Here is a 16859-nt window from a genome sequence, read left to right as displayed (position 1 = left end):
TAGAAAGAAACCTTGGGCAGATGTAGTTTATTCTGGTCATGAATAAAAAAACATTTCCTTTCAGTTTTTGATATTAAGAACAACACTGGATTAGATTGGACTATCCTATGAAAAGAGCACAGAATCCAAAGTAATGTATTGACTAATGGTTTCACATTCAGCTCAACTGTGTGGAGTACAATGTAAGACCAAAAAGACCCAACACACTCTCCACCTCATGTGATATCACTCCTCAAAGTGATGGAAACAGCTGTAAACCCAGCCTTTTATAATATTATCTGTTATTTTTTAGTAGTCTGCAACTTCAGATTTAAAAAATAGTAGTCTTACATCGGTTAGTCATATCTAGCATTGGATTGTGCACTGACCCATCTGCAATCTGTAATGTAATATGTCATAGTATGACAACTTGGAAAATTGTGTGGCCAAGACAGATGCATTTCTTATCTAAGAACTTATGAACCCTCAGCAATGCACTGCCCTACTTTTTGCTAAACCCACTTACCACTTTTCCCCATGTGTCCTGGAGAGGTTAGTCAGAAGCCGATATTTTCCCTGTAATAACAACCGTCTGACCTCACGTGTCCTGCCCTTAACTAAACTGAAATGTTATATTTGTATAGCTTCAGAGAAAAAGCGGTTAAAACGTAGTAGGACCAGTATAAAATACCCTAGGAAGGAGATTAGGATTGTAATCCTCCAAGATGTTGTGTGCAAGGTCAAGGTGGGATAGCTAACATGTACGTCCAGGTATAAAAGGGGAGAAATGACAAATGATTATTGGAAAACATGTACATATATTTCCATATGAATCCATAATTTATTTTGGATCAATCTCTCTTAGTTGCATTTCAATAAGTCTCTCTAAATGGCCTCATCATTTTGACTACCAGTGCATGTGTATGTGTGTGTGTGTGTTACTCACAGTTATTAAGGATTAATTAAGATCAACTGAAAAGCATTATATGAATTTTATTATAATCTGAAAATAGCTGGTATGTAGGCAGTACAGAAATAGCTATACATGACATTTACATAATGAATACATTGTTTTTACAGAAGGCATAAAGGGAAAATGACAGAAGACAACATTACATTAACACAAAGAATATAATGAAAAGATACTTGTTTTTCATTTTCAACAAAACATTTCATTAATAAACCTCTTCTTCCTTGACATACAACAATATTCACGATATCAGCTAAAATGAAAAATATTTACTTGGGCCAAACAAGACCAGCAGCCAAATATCTAATTTTCATATTTTGTACTATGAACTTTGATATGGTCTTGTTTTAAATCTCATTTATTTTACTTATAGGTATGTGCATGTGGGTAGTCAGGCAATAGGTATTAGCATTAAGCATGTGGTTTTAGCATCACGGCCACTCTGACTAGGTTTTGGGTTTATTTGATATAAAACACTTCGGTTATGGGTATGTCAGTTGTCAGTATAATAATACCAACATTAAAGCAATGAAGAGTCAGCAACATTAACAATGAAGCCTGTATGTGAAAACATAAAAAAATAAAAAAAAACACAAGGAAAACACTAAATACAGAGTTTTCCCATTACATTATAGATAGCTCTTTTAACACATACAAAAGTTTTTTTTTAGCATGTAGCAGTTTAACACTGTAGTACACAAATGAATATCAATATGATTACTTACATAAATGTTTAATAAAAAGGTTGTTCAGACGAGAACAACATATATAGCTAAAACATGTAACAGGAAACACTATTATTTCATTTATTAAACTTTTATACATATTTGTTTTAAAGGAACACATGTATATTATGTTGTACTTGAGTATTATTTGACATAAATTACATAACTCCCATGATATTGTAATAGTTACAAACGGCTATAGATCCGAAGATGTATTGTAGGATTCAAAGTCTTTATATACTTTTTTAAAGTATTACACACAAAACACAAAGTTAAATGGCCACCAAAAAGTAAAAGCTGGTTCATTATTATATAAACTTGTTTAAAACAAAGAAAAACATTTAGGGTAGAAACCCAATCAAAGTGTCTGGTCTAGTAACAAAATATAAAAAATAATGATAACTATTGCAGGTTATTTATGAGATGCTGCATAATATACCTCAAGGGCATCAAACTATAATAATTTCATTTGCTATTACCCACAAACAGTAATTACCAAGTAATTATATAAGTTGATGATAGATCAGTATTTGTCTGATTTATGTTGTGGCGACAGATTATGCAGATGCCCAACTTGTCTAGATACTGGAAATATTCATACCCTTGTTCAGGGATAGTTCTGTCCTTAAAAATATCAATAATTGATTAAAACATTTATCAAAGAAAGGATAAGTAAAACTAATATGTGTTAATGGACCATTCAGGTTATATAAATGTATAATTCAGGAACTTTTCCTAATAAAAATAGCAGCTCAACAATTTATTTTGTTCAGAAACTGTTGTTTTACCATTAAGATTACAACAAAATGCAGTTTAAAATTAATGCCAAGGTCATTATCAATTCAAATGAAACAGTGTCAACTGTAGGTGCAGTTTTAAACACTATATGCAACATAGTTCTAGTACAGCATAGCCTGTAAATGGGGAACACAGTTCTATTTTTATTGTAGTTTATACACTTTCACTGAAGCTGTCTTTATATAAACCATAGGCAAACACAATATACAACTATTTGGAATATTTACAAATTCATGATTACGTTATGGCTTACAACTTGAAATGGGAAAATAATAAATTAAATGGGTACTAATTCAATGTGTTTTTTTTTTTTTGCACCACAGGAAATTATGTATTCAGAGTACTGCACTCTTGAAGAAAATATACAGATCTGGAAATAATTAAGAGACCACTCCAAGTTCAGAAATCAATGTTAAGTGGTCTCTTCATTTTTTCCAGAGCTGTATATATCTGTGCTATATGAAACCGAAGACTACATGAGTAAATGTATGTGACTTTTGCAGGCTGCTAATTGATATCCTGGCTGATATTCAGCACAGACAATCATGTCTTAATCATAAATCATGAAATCATAAAAACTAACTCACTATTGAATGCCTAAACAATTCAGTTATCAAATCAGGTCTATATTAGCCTTCACTACATCAACTTAAATTCATTTAGTAATATATGAAACAGGGTCCCTTGAGTCATAAGACAATTCCCATGTATATTTTATATAATTGCTTAATTATTTAAACTGTGAATAATTCAACATAAAAAACATTTTGAAAAGGTTACATTAGAAAGGAATACAGTTTAATTGCTGATAGAAATGCAATCAATATATTTTTTTCCCATTTTATCTTTGACAAAATACAGAAATGTAAGCATAAATTGGCACAAGCTAAAATGCAATTAAAATAAAACAGCAAAGCAACTTAGTTTATGTCATAATACTAATAATATCACTAATACATTTATTCCATAACCTCCTCAACAAAATGTGAGAATGAGCCACTAAGGATTTGATTTGAAATGCAACAAATAACATGAAAATGAGGCAGGGGTTATTATACGACTGCAAAAAGACATTAACATTAACATTAGCATTAGAACTGATAAAAAAAAATAAAAAAAAAGATATTCTGGAAAATAAATACATTGTTTTATATGTCAATAATTTCTCGATCCCCTAAAGCTATTTATTTAGTCTTATTTCAAAATAATAATACAAAAATACACAAGCCACGCTTTGTCCTTCAGGTGATCTACATAATGGATTTTTGTAGCTTTTTATTACATCACGCAACAATCTGTTTTGATTCTGCTGGCCTTAGAATTGCCACCTGTATAAATCAACCTGTTCAGTTAACCATCTGCTTCCAATAACACAATGGAAACTTGACAGTATTTGCCAGGAAAGGGCGATGGTCTTATTTATTCTTCTGGGAACCTATCATTACTTTTGAGACAAAGTTAACAATGGCACTTGCAGGCTGCTCGGGGTCGTGCTCTGCAAACAGGTGGCAGATGTTGTCAGTGGCACTTCCTTGCTTTCTGGCAACAAACCCAAAAATCCTAAAAAAATATATATATATAAGGCATTACTCAAAGAAAATGTGAGCATTATATAATACATAAATAAATACATACATACATACATAAATATGTTGGCTAGATCTTTGGATTCATTGTGAAATGTATAGACTATTTTTCTTCTAGTTTTAAAATGTTAGCAAAGAAATATGTACATGATTAATGTGGTTATACATATGGTTTAACAGCACAAAAGTGCATATATTAAGCATCAATTATGTAAACGTAAACTTATCAGAATATATAATCATGACATAATTTTGTAAAGAAAAACGTGACTTACTTTGAAGAAGAACATCCATCATCCATCCACCTTAATTGATAGAAAAAAAAGGTTACATTCATATTTTATGGATCATCAAATTATATATTTATACTGTGTTTGTGTGTATATAGACCTTTGTAGACATACTTTCTGTCTTGTGGATCCAAAGCACAGAATATTACAGTGTTGACTGCATAATGTCTCCTGAAGAAAAGTCTGCAAAAAATAAAAATAAAATGTAAAAGAATAATAATTAACATATCAGAGACAAAAAAAATATAGATAAAACATACAAAAGTTGAGAAAATGTTGCACCATTTTGAAAGTTCTTCCTGTCCACATGTAATACATTCATTTTCTAGTGCTATAGTTTGCAACAATGATGAATACTTATATATATTTATGATCAACATTATCTCACTCAGGGATATTGAAGATTGAAAATTGAATTAACCAAAACAGAAAATTAAGAAATATTGTTTGTTACCGTATATGCTAATATTCTCAAGGGTAATAATTGCCAAAGTCGACAAATGACTACAGTCCTCGAGAAAATGAATACTCGCATAATAATTGTGCCACTGAATATGATTGGTTAAATGTGTTGCTGTGAAAGTAAACATCGCCACGAGCCTCATCAGGACCCTCTGTGCAAGATGATTAATGAACACACCCCATTACACAAGACAAGACTGTAATATTGTGGTGCCCAAAAGACTTCAATTCTGTGGCCAAAGGAAATGATCCGGTTGGCACCTGAGACCAAATACACCTGAACTATAAACACAAGCTGTCTACCATTTATAAAGTTAGGCATTTTTCAGAGATTTCACATTGGGACTTTTAAATGTTTAAACTGTAACATGATTTGAGTATAGAAATCTGCAGTTAAATCTTTTGGTGGAATTTAGTTTTCATCGATTTTGATTATTCTTCGCAAACTGGGGACTACCCTACTATGGTGAGTAGTGTTGCACGATATACCGAAAATGTGATACTAAAAAAGCTAAACGGTTAGATACTAGAATTTGTGTACATTCAATACTTTTGAGAGAATCAAGTCAGTATATTAGCTTCTCTGAATCAGCTAGAGAGTTCTAGTCAGGCGCTTAACTTTTCTCTGCGTATTATTAATATTACAGATATTTAGTGTACAGTGTTTCTACAAGCATAGAAGTGTAGTTTAGAATATAATAGTAACTGCTTATATGTATTTAAATGTTCACTGTAAAGGAATACAGACAAAATAAACATTTATTGATGACAATGAAATTACTAGATCGATAGAATTTGCTTTTGTAGAATTTTCTATTCTTTCTTTTTCGACCCTCAAAGCAATAAACACACCCATGGAATAAGTGCAACCAAGGGAGATAATATAATAACTATGCTTATGTGTAAATGATTAATATAAACAAAAGAAACATTTATTGATTACAGTTAAGCTACTAGAATGACAGATCGTTAGAATAAGCTTTTTCAGACTTGCACAGCAATAAACACTGCAAGCAAGAGAGAAAGATGCACCGATTCCTCCTCAGGGGTGGAGTGTAAATCAGCACAAAGCAAAACAAAAGCACAAAACACAAACATTAAAAAAGGAAAGTGAGGTTCTGAAATGAGTTCTTCATTTAAATCCAACAAAAAACAAAACAATCTGTCCACTACAAAGTATGTGCAAAATGTTACTTGCATTGGGCAGGGGGCAGAAGAAGTGACAGCGTGTGGGATTCCTTAGCATGGAGTTTTCTCCAGTATGCGGACAAGTTGAAGGTTGTGTTTCGTATTCAATTTTTATGATGTGCAATTTCTTGAAAAAAACCCTGCTTGTGAGAATATTTATTTAATTTATTTATTTAATAGTGTTGTAGTTTTATAGTTAGTTATTTTGGTTTCTCTACCCAGTTATCAGCATATTGTTCAGTGTTTGCAAAAAACAAAGCCATTGGCTAATAAGTTTATACGTTTTTTTGTTTGTTGTGGTATTGTTTCGGTATAGAGTATTGTGATACTAAACCTGGTATCAAAGTCGTGACAACACTAATAGTGCTACTTTACTTTTATTCTGTGCATTATCTTATTATTTTGTATGATTGTGTGCTTAATCATTTGTATTGTGCTGTGCTAATTATTCGGGTTTATGGTATACTACAGTTAGTAGCCTATTTTTTAAATCAGATATCTGATACATTAGGTACGGCATTAGGCATTGGCAATTGTGAACATTTAAACTATTTCCGGTCTTTGCAAAAAGGTTCCCACAGATGTGTCACCTAATTGTTCAATAAATAATAGTATAGTACTCAAATATTATAGATAGAGACACTGCTAGAATTGTACTTTCTCCACAGCCCTAGCAAGCAAATCAGGTCACTTACTTTCTTTGATTGTCAGTGAGTGTGATGCCTTGAGCAGACACCTTGAAGTGGACCACAGTGGAGATTGGGCGAGGGTCCATGGTGAGAGTTACACTGGTGGCTTTCTGAACTGCTTGGTATCCAGTCAAAGACTCCATTTCAACTGATCCCAGATACCACACATTGCAGGCTGAAACAGCAATAAAGACACAATGAGAGCCTTACATAGAAAACTGACTGAAGACGACATGATTGTTTATGTCTTTCATATATGCCATAAGACACTATTTTGTTATGCCAACACTTATTCAAGCCAGGAAACTATGAACACTGCAAATATAGGCACTCATATAATCACTTGTCATCTTTTTTAAGGCAGAACTAAATACATAACTGTAAAATAAAAGTGTTTTAGGTTCCTGAATAAACTTTCCATCCCTCTTCCTTAAAATATTGAACCACATAAGATGCACAAGTGACATATAAAAGTGAATCTACATAGACTTCATGTTGGATTCTATATTTGATTTCAGCTACATGAAGGAATTATAGCGACACATGGGTATTTGCAGTATATGTAAAATCCAGTTTATTGTTGACTCGATATGTTGTCAAACGTGATGATCATAATTTTATATTTTAATTTGGAAAGTCTGGACTAGAGCAGAGGACATTGAGGGACATGATGAGATATAAATAAACATAAATTGGTTAGTTGAATGAATTAATAAAGAAAGAGAGAACATTGGCTAAGTCTTATAATTGTTAGGTTTTTGTGAATTGCACTGTACCTGCTCCCTGTTTAAGTAATTCAGCAGCAGAGTTGGTTGCAGTCTGTGTGGTGGACTCTCCAATGTCTTCAAGCGGGTCTGGATAAAAAAGAAAAAGAAAAATCACCTTTACCCGTGGATTTTTAAGAATGTTATGTAAACTGCGATTTTTAATTCAGAAAAATATAGTGACTGCAGGAGGGTGTGGTTAAAAGGCTGTACAGAAACAGTAAGGCTGCAATTCAAAATCGCTGGTAGTGGGGTTATTTATTCAAAACTAAAACCAACAGGACTTTAAAAATAAACAAGACTTTAACAAAAATATAGCCTGGCACCACAAAATGTAAGGAAAACAAATGAAAGTAAATGACGTCTCTATTCAGAAGTGCTCCAGCAGACCACCTGTAAATAGAGTGCCCTATATCTAGTCTAAATTTTAACTTTTTAAGACGAATGTGTTAGGCTCACAGGCGCCCCAGTCAGACTGTCCTTAATCAGACCTTAATGCTTACTAGTTTTTATTACATCCGTATTAACAGGAGTCTGTCTTTCATTTGGGCAGCACAACTTATAAATCCACAGCTGTAAGATACAGATGGTTCATTTCACTTGTCAGACGCCACATATACATGCAAGTTAAATAAAATATCTATTACTTTGGTCCAGACTAAGTAAAATTCTTCACCAGAGTTTCAAGGCTAAACCCTTCATTCAACTATTCTTCCCTCTGTGTGTCACTTTAGATACCCATTCATACAAATATTCTTTAATTTGTAACGCTTTTGCCAAATAGTTACAAGTACACTCTCCCCAATACAAAACTATCATCAAACCAACTCAGTTTGCACTGCGGGCAAGACTTCCTCACAGCTTCAAATACAGGTTTTCTCTGAAGGACCAAAGCCACAATAAATTCTCAGTGCTTAAGTACCTGAATGCAGACAATAAATGACTCAGTAGATCACAGTGGATTATTTTTAATAGATGATTTGGGACTGTGGAGGTAGGTCTATGTTACTCTAACATTTGTGCAAAGGGTAGTTACAGTACAGTGCAATAGTCACAATAAATATAACAACAAATTAAAAGGCAATCACAGTTCTGAAGACTGAATAAAGTCTTGAGGAATAAAGTCATTCATATTGGGGTGGAAGGAATATCCGTGGAGTTTGTAAACGCTTTTCTTTCCATTAAACTATCTCACAATACAATTTAATAAAAAAACACAATGATTATAAAAATTACATACAACAGGAACAGTAGTATTTGTAGTAGTATAAGAAATAGTAGTAGGAATAGATGTAGCATACTTGTCTTACTCTCCTTATTCTTACGGATAGAAAATGTAAATTCAAGAAAATGATGTTATTAGCCAAACACGCAACAGCAAGAATTCCCAATTATGATGATAATCCCGGTTGGTTAATAGGGTAAGAGACCTACCTCGGTCTGGGATGATGAGTTTGCAGGGCAGGGCCAATGGCGTGATGGAGTGCTGACAAACCAACGCTGTGAGACTCCCTGGAATACAAGCCGCACATCAGTCAATCAGAGATTTGAATATCTGTGTGTCAATCTTAATGAGGTTTCCATGCATCCCAATACTACAATGTTTTCACTTACCAGTATAGACTACAAATCACATGCTTTATCAATGCAGAAAAATACAACATTTGGCCAAATTGCAACAGTGATCCTTTTCCTTTTTTTTGTGTTGATCGAAATAATACCCTTAGAGCAACTGAGCAAACTTCACAGCATATAAGGAAACTGAAAACAGCTTTAATACAAAAGCAAAGTGAATAAAAGCACTATGCTAATTTACTGTGGATTTAAATACCTATTGAAGGTGCATGTACATGTATTTGAACATTAACTGAAATAGCCAACTGAAAACAAACAAAAAAGTATTTTCCTTCCTTTTAATGTGCTGTTAAAAATAATTAAAATAAAAACAACATGTGTAATGGAGCGTATTTAAACCCAGCCTTAATCTTTTTATTCCTGCTGCTCTGAAGACGGCAACAGCAGAAGAGCTATGAGGAGCATGGTCTTAATTATGCAGAATACAGAAAACATCAGCAACCTCAAAACCAGACGACAACCAATAATAGAGCGGTTAGGAGATCTCTGTGACGCCAAGCTGATGGGTGGAGTGGCTAGGAAACAGCCCATAATCAAGAGTAAGAAAGCATACAAAATGCCTAAAAGGAAAACTGGCTTTAAACTATAGAAACTAGCTACGACGGGTATCTCTGACTGAACATGGGTTTAAAACGACCAGAAAATTGTGTCTTTCATTAAAGATATACTTCCTACACAGCAGTCTATGAAAGGGCATTTTCAACCATACATGGCTGTTTAACAAAAGGATATTGTATCTTTAGGGTTCTTGGAGAATTTGAACAGTGTGTCAAATTTAGGAAGATATCTGCATGGTGATCCTGGATATTGTATTATTTTGAACAGTATCTATTCTTTACTTTAATCTTTCCAAAATGCAGATATTTCAGGGCACACAAACCAAACCATCCAGAGTTTTTCAATATCTAAATGTCATCTTTATTTTATTTATTTTTGACAGAATAACAGTCCTTAAGACAAAGTATGCTTCCACTTGTTTACTCACAGTAATTCCATGCTTATTTAACTGCTGATTTTTGTTTGTCTATTTTACACTGTTCCATGTGCATACTACTGAGAAGAAATATGCCTAGGCACGGAGGTGTGTGTGTGTGTGTGTGGGGGGGGGGGGGGGGGATAAATAGGAAAACCATGGCCAAAGTGATTGACATGTTACTAGATATAATGAATAATGAATTCAGACAAGTGAACTGCTGTTCACAATTTTTATTTGTGAGAGGAATCACCAGGTGCTGAGTGTACTCTGGCACAACCAAATGTTCTTCTGTTACCCTTTAACTATGAGGACAAGCCCCATGCTAAGCCAGGTTGGCAAGGGTAGACTAATCGAAACTAAGAAAAAAGAAGTCAGGCATAATCACAACCTGTAATTGTGACACTGATGTCTCCTGCAGAAGGATAAATCTCAAAGAGGAGTACAATATACACTCCTTGGCACCACACTCTGGCTCAAGGTCATCCAGCCCAAATAAAACACACATTTCAGATGCTTTGTTTAAGAACCACAGCTTCCATTTTAAAAATAGAAACGAAAGAAAATAAGATTACAGAACTAATCCACTCCTGAACAAGAGGTGGAGGCACAGACAATCCTGAAAACCTGTGCTGTTTGTAATTGCCTCAACCTTCAACCACCAGAGGGAGACACCCTGTGCTTCGTTAGTTACTGATGCCCCCTAGCATCCTGGAATCACAACTGAAAGTTCTCTCTATCTTTGCAGAGGAAGACCTCAGAAACATAAGTCAGTACACAAGTGAAAGGGAAAAATAAAATAAAATCAGTCTTACCGAAGTAGGGCTCGTTTGGACAACCCTTCAGTCGCACTCCTTTTTGTGTGCATTCAATCAGAAAATGCCTGACAAGTTCGTTGGATAGATCTCCCACTACAATAAAGATGTGAAGACAAATACAACTAGGTTACACACACAAATGTTGGTATATAATACAATGTGCTTTACGCTTTCTGTTGTCATGATTTGCAGCTCTGTTTAAAATAAATAAATAGATAAGATGACTGAATTCTGTATTGTGTAGTGTAATGTATTGTGTAGTGTACTGAAATCATTCAGAGAAGATAGATATTTAGAAATTCACAAACTGGTCAAAATACACTCAGACTGCAAAGGTGTAAAATACGGTTATGCACTTTATGAGTCAAATTAATATCTTTTAAATAGTTCCAGCTAACACACAATGTTGCTATAATGTTGTGGCAATGTTGAATGTTAGCAGGGGTGCTGGAATGCTATATCTGTTTATTTATGATTTTTGGGATTCACATTTAATCTTTTTGATGTTAAATGGTCTTAAAGATACAGAACATCCATTTTTATATTATGCAATCATGCAATAGTTATATAACACAACATGCTCCACATATCAAAACAACTACATGGGCAAATGTATGCACTTCAGATTCAAATCAGGAGGATACCTACTGCAGCATCTTATTCTCTTGGCTTTGCAAAATATGTAGAGAAGTTGAGTGTGTGGCTCTGAATCTGGCACAACATGTGTAGCATTCTGCACGCATTTACTCCTTATCCAAATAAGGACAGGGATCAAAGTAAGTGGATATATGGTGCATATAACAATGCTTGGTCTGTTGATCAAAGTCTAAGCTGATTGAGAATTTAAAGTGTGTTTAATTTTCTGTAGGCCCTATGTCTTACATGGCCCATAAGCCAAACCTTGAATTTCAGGATACGAGAACAAATTATGATAGGAATAACCAATAAAACGTTGCTTGAGGCTATATTACTTAAGTAAATACATCTTTCACAATGCATGCTAACCACGGTCATTCAATGTGTTTTGTATTGGTACTAGAGAAAGAATGTAATCGTGCTTCCTCATGTCATAAGAACAGCTGTTTATTTTTCTATCCCAAAATTTACAGAGGATTTCCTCGTCAGACAACCCAAGGGATGTTATGTATTTTCTGTAAATACTGAAAGAAAAGAATGGCATTTCCTTTTTCTGATTTGTTCTGATTTACTTTATTGTTATAAACAGTGCTGCACTGGCTATCCTGACACAGCAATTCTAGAGTGTTTCACAGGCACTGCAGTTCTAACTCTAGTCCAGTTGTCTCTGAGACTTAACACTAGGTGCACCCCTACCCCAAACTGTCACCTGCACCTGTCACAGTCTTTACACTTCATTCCTATCCTAAGCATAATCCTACATTTAAACTTGATCTAACTCTAATCCTAGACCTAATTAAATGTCGGCTCATGCCCTAACACGACTTCAATTTCAAATCCCAATATAAGAAAATAAGAGTTTAGAGGTTTTTGATGTGTTTATTTATTAACACACAGTGCGATGGATTTGTATAAAATCCACAGCCAGTGTTTACGCAATTAGAAAGAGGAGCATGCTGTTTTTGTATAATTCTTCTGACCATTTTGTACATTTCCACGTATTTTTCCCCATACACTGATCTACAGAAAAGCACATTTTGTACTGGAAGAAATTAATTCACTACATGTTACATATTTGTAATGCAAAATTAAACAAAGCTAATTAGGTCAATAGTGCAGACAGCTGCATTGGTTGTTTGTTCTGTTTGTTATTAATAGATTTTCATACAGGAAATCTAAAATATGTCAGGCACAGAAAAACAAACAGATCTTCACTGTGTACTTTCACACACACATCATGTACTTGCATCCGACCTAGGGTCAGAACTGGAAAGAAAATACCACTGTGAAAGGGTAGGAAGTCATACTGCTGTGGAACTTTTTCCAGAACCCTTTTTTCCAGCATTAGCTGAGGTCTTCAAAACTGACATGCAGCTCCATTTTCTAAATGATATTGGCTTTCAAAGCTACAAAGCCTTACAATACGGATCATAAAGGTGTGGAGCATAGTTTTCCTCTGTAGTCACACTAGAAGACACCCACAAACGCAGCTAGACAGCGTTGACAAAGCCCTGCATGGGACTGCTGGGTTTGTTTCTGTATTATTTAAGCCCATGCTTGGCGTCAGTCTGTCGCCATTTGCAATTGAATCGCCCCCCCTCTGTCCATGAATAGCTCTATTAACTTGACCTAAATTGCATACTTTCTCCCCCCAAAAATGTACATATTTTCAGTTAACATTGTGCACTAAATCTTTTAACAGTTTCCACACAAATTGTGTGCAATCAGTATTACTCATTTTGTATTCAGTACTCTTGATATGACTTGCCTCGTTCCTCCTGGTCCTGTCTTGCTATCAGTTCCACCCTTCCCTTTCCTCTGAGAAAACTGCTTCAAAGTATCACTTCTGTGCCTAGTCTCTTTTATCCCTTGACTGCCCTCCTTGCAGCCTTCTCTTATCACTTCTCTCATCAGACTAAACGTTTATCACCTCTCATCCAGCAGCGTTCAGAAAGAAAGCGTCTGATCTTGTAGACTAGTTGTAGACAATATTTTTACACTAAGGTATTCTGAGGAATATAAAAATCAAAATAAAAACAACATAAAGTCCCTGACACAAGGGAGAATAACATTTGGCCAAATCAATAATATTGAGACATTCATATTTTTTGGGGGGTTTCTTGTACTTCTTGAAGGCAATACTAAGAATAGGAATAATTTTAAGTGCCTCTATTTTTGAAACATTACTTGACTATAATTTCACTTAGAAAGGAGTTCTGCAAGCTTTGTGATGCAACAAAAGGGTGGAAATCTGTCCATTAGAAGTCATCACAAGCTGGGAATAGAAAACAAAAGAAACCTATCGGATTCCGTGAACAAAAGTAAGTTCAATATGATTTAGTAGCGCTCTGCAACACTAGAAGAGGTTAAAGATACACAGCAAATCCCCCGACATTACTTATGCACTTTTTTTTTAATTTGCATTTTGTTGGACTGATATGGCTTTGAATGTCAAATGTCTGGTAGATGTTAGATATCAAACTGTTACTCCAGACAATGATACCTTTCTTGTTCTGCTGCAGGACAGAAGGAGGGGGCGTGGCCACCTTCATGGCCAGGCCATATGCTCCTCGGAATGAATGGCTGTCTCGAACAATGAAGGATCCTGGTTCTTTGTCCTTGAGGACGGCGATGGCTGCGGATATTAGAGAGACAAAAGTTTAAAAGGGAGAACACTGCAATTAACAGCTAAGCTTCCTCTTATGTCAGAGTGTTTTCCAAGAGAGTCGTGTTCATAGTCTCAATCTGTAGCATGGTTTATTAAGAGCTCATTGTTGGCAGACATGTCCTCGACTCCTTACAAAGGCCATACAACATGAGCTATTGAACAACGGCACACAATTATAAAGATATATCAAGTGTTTGCAACTCTGGGCATTTGCAAACATACAAACAAACATAGAAAGATTCATTTCTATTCAAAAGAATCTGGAGGCACATAATGAGACGTATTGCTAATAAACACACATATACATTTATTTATTTATTTATTTATTTATTTATTTAAAGAAAATCATACATCTTTACCTTGGTCCCTTGAGATGTCTGGCTTGTACCAGAATTTTGAAGTGTCTTGTACAAATTTTACAGTCACCTGCTTACTGGCATGTGCATCTGCAATGAAGAAAATACATGTACTATAAATGTTTATGCAAATTATTAAAACAATGTAGAGCTTTTTACTGGTTAATAAATATCAGTGAAATACTGCAATTTCACACAGTGAACTTTTAAATGAAAAACTGACGTATATATGTTAATAAATGTATATTGTATTTTAAATGAAAAATGTATATTGTATTTTAAAATTAAAAAACAACATTTATAGCTGTTTATAAATGTACCCCAAATGGGTACATTTATATAGTTTTTTCATTGTTTTCGTTTTTTCATTTTTAAATTTACTGTGGTACCTTTGAGCAAGGTACTTTACCTAGATTGCTCCAGTAAAATGCCCAGCTCTATAAATGGGTACAAATGTTAAAATAATATGATATGTTGTAACAATTGTAAGTCACCCTGGATAAGGGTGTTTGCTAAGAAATCGGGTAATAATAATAATAATACAGATTCATGTTACATAAGTTAATATTTAGTATATTGACAGCACACTTCCATTTAATAAGCTGTACTTACAAAATAAGTATGCATCTACACATCGTACATACTTCTTTATGTAAGAGGTTGCTGGTTAAGATGTATTTAACAGTTCAAAAATATGTTTAAATGGTATACGTGATTGCTATAAGTAATTGAATGGGTGGGGTGGCACACACTATATCTTCAACTTAAGATACAACCCTTTTGTTATCCAGTATAAAAGCATCATGTTAGCTAAACAAAAGTTAGTTATGGATACTTTAAATGGGGGGGCATTACTGTCAAATTAGGTTATCTTCATAATGTGTCAATCAGTGATTGGTGTGAATGTGCATTCTGTGTTATAAAACAAAAACTACCAAAGTGTGTCTGGAGTCTGAGCTGCTTATGGGAACAGTGGATATCTTGACCTCTGAGGTAAAACAAATAAGGATTTGACAAATATCACCCATAGGCCTTTGATTCGCATACTTTCTATAGGAGGGATGTGTTGTTGCTGTTTGATAGACGCCTGCTGTTGAACTTTCAACAAGGTTAATTCATAGCAGGTTTCTTTCTGACCTCTTGTAAATGTACTTGATGACCACAAGACCCCAAATACCTAACACATATTTTTCTCTATTAAAAACACCACTCCCCTACACATTCTGGGCCATTCAAGTTGCCTGGAGGTTATTTAATATTTCAATTGTGACAGTGTTTCTCTTAGAAAGAAACTGTCCATGATTGTGTGTTTAATTGAATGACAACCACCATTACATTTGAATGCATGAACTTTCCAGTGCAATGCAATTGTGCAATTATACAAATAGTCATAATATATAGGAGCAAACTGTCGAGACATATATGGAGTTTATTTTAGTGCTGCGGTTTTAATTTTATTTTACATCGGCAAACTGTAAAAGTTGGAGATGTGCAGATTTTGGTTAATTGTAATAAAACTATATAACAAAATTACTATGTATTACTTATCAATTTACTTTTGTCAGATCATTGTGTATTTTATATGAATATTTGATCCTGCTGCCAAACTATTTTCATTTACAGTAATTCATGTAAAGTCTGATATTAAATTAACATTTATTATTATCAACTATTATTATCAACTGAGAGTAATTTACATTGCAAGATTAAATCTTTGTTATTCATTGTATAGCCTTCCTTGTTGTTTTATTTATTCAAGGCTAAAACTCCGACATCTAGCCTACTTCTTGCCTCTGTATATGCCAAATGTCTCCATAAATGTCTCATCTGTAGTATCTATGAATATTAGCAGAAGCTTCAGATTGTTTCTGGTTAGAAGAGGCAGAAAGCAAGAAAAATAAGTTGTTGCAACACTCTGCTACCTTAGCATTTCTTTATCTTTCTGTAAGGTATGTGGATGCAAATGGAAAATATGGAACTGTTGATAAGACTTCTTCAACAGCACTGTAGGATTTATGTGATGAAATACCAGTTAGGAGATGGTTCCCTTTTCAATTTATGTTGTTTGGGACTAACTACTCATTACAACTTAGTGATTTAGTCTCAATGAATAGGTCCCTTGTACATGTATAACTAAGTTTATATATGACTTATAATTAAATGTTTATGCAGGCTTTGCATGGGGATTCAGCCTCATATGAACAAGCCAAAATATATATATATATATAGAATACATGTTTTTTCCACAAATTATAAAATAGGAATAGGAACCTTAGGAATTGCTCAACAGGGAATGTATATACAAAATAAATAAACCATTTA

At 34.2% G+C, this 16859-nt stretch overlaps 1 protein-coding gene across 2 annotated transcripts in view; it reads right to left on the bottom strand.

Moving 5' to 3' along the window:
- Nucleotides 1-952: 952 nt before the first annotated feature.
- tns3 (tensin 3) overlaps nucleotides 953-16859 on the bottom strand; it is an 84311-nt gene continuing 68404 nt past the window's right edge. For both annotated transcript variants that reach the window (XM_066722956.1, XM_066722965.1), the window contains exons 19-27: nucleotides 14541-14627; nucleotides 14017-14148; nucleotides 10875-10970; nucleotides 8886-8963; nucleotides 7464-7541; nucleotides 6694-6862; nucleotides 4463-4531; nucleotides 4334-4363; nucleotides 953-4032 (exon numbers count right to left, since the gene is read on the bottom strand). In XM_066722956.1, the coding sequence (XP_066579053.1) occupies nucleotides 3888-4032; nucleotides 4334-4363; nucleotides 4463-4531; nucleotides 6694-6862; nucleotides 7464-7541; nucleotides 8886-8963; nucleotides 10875-10970; nucleotides 14017-14148; nucleotides 14541-14627 (884 nt within the window). In that variant the 3' untranslated portion in view covers nucleotides 953-3887. The remainder of the gene's footprint in view (nucleotides 4033-4333; nucleotides 4364-4462; nucleotides 4532-6693; nucleotides 6863-7463; nucleotides 7542-8885; nucleotides 8964-10874; nucleotides 10971-14016; nucleotides 14149-14540; nucleotides 14628-16859) is intronic.

The sequence above is a fragment of the Amia ocellicauda genome, chromosome 2, assembly GCF_036373705.1.
Source record: "Amia ocellicauda isolate fAmiCal2 chromosome 2, fAmiCal2.hap1, whole genome shotgun sequence".
Taxonomy (NCBI): domain Eukaryota; kingdom Metazoa; phylum Chordata; class Actinopteri; order Amiiformes; family Amiidae; genus Amia; species Amia ocellicauda.
This window is presented reverse-complemented; position numbering and strand designations above follow the sequence as displayed.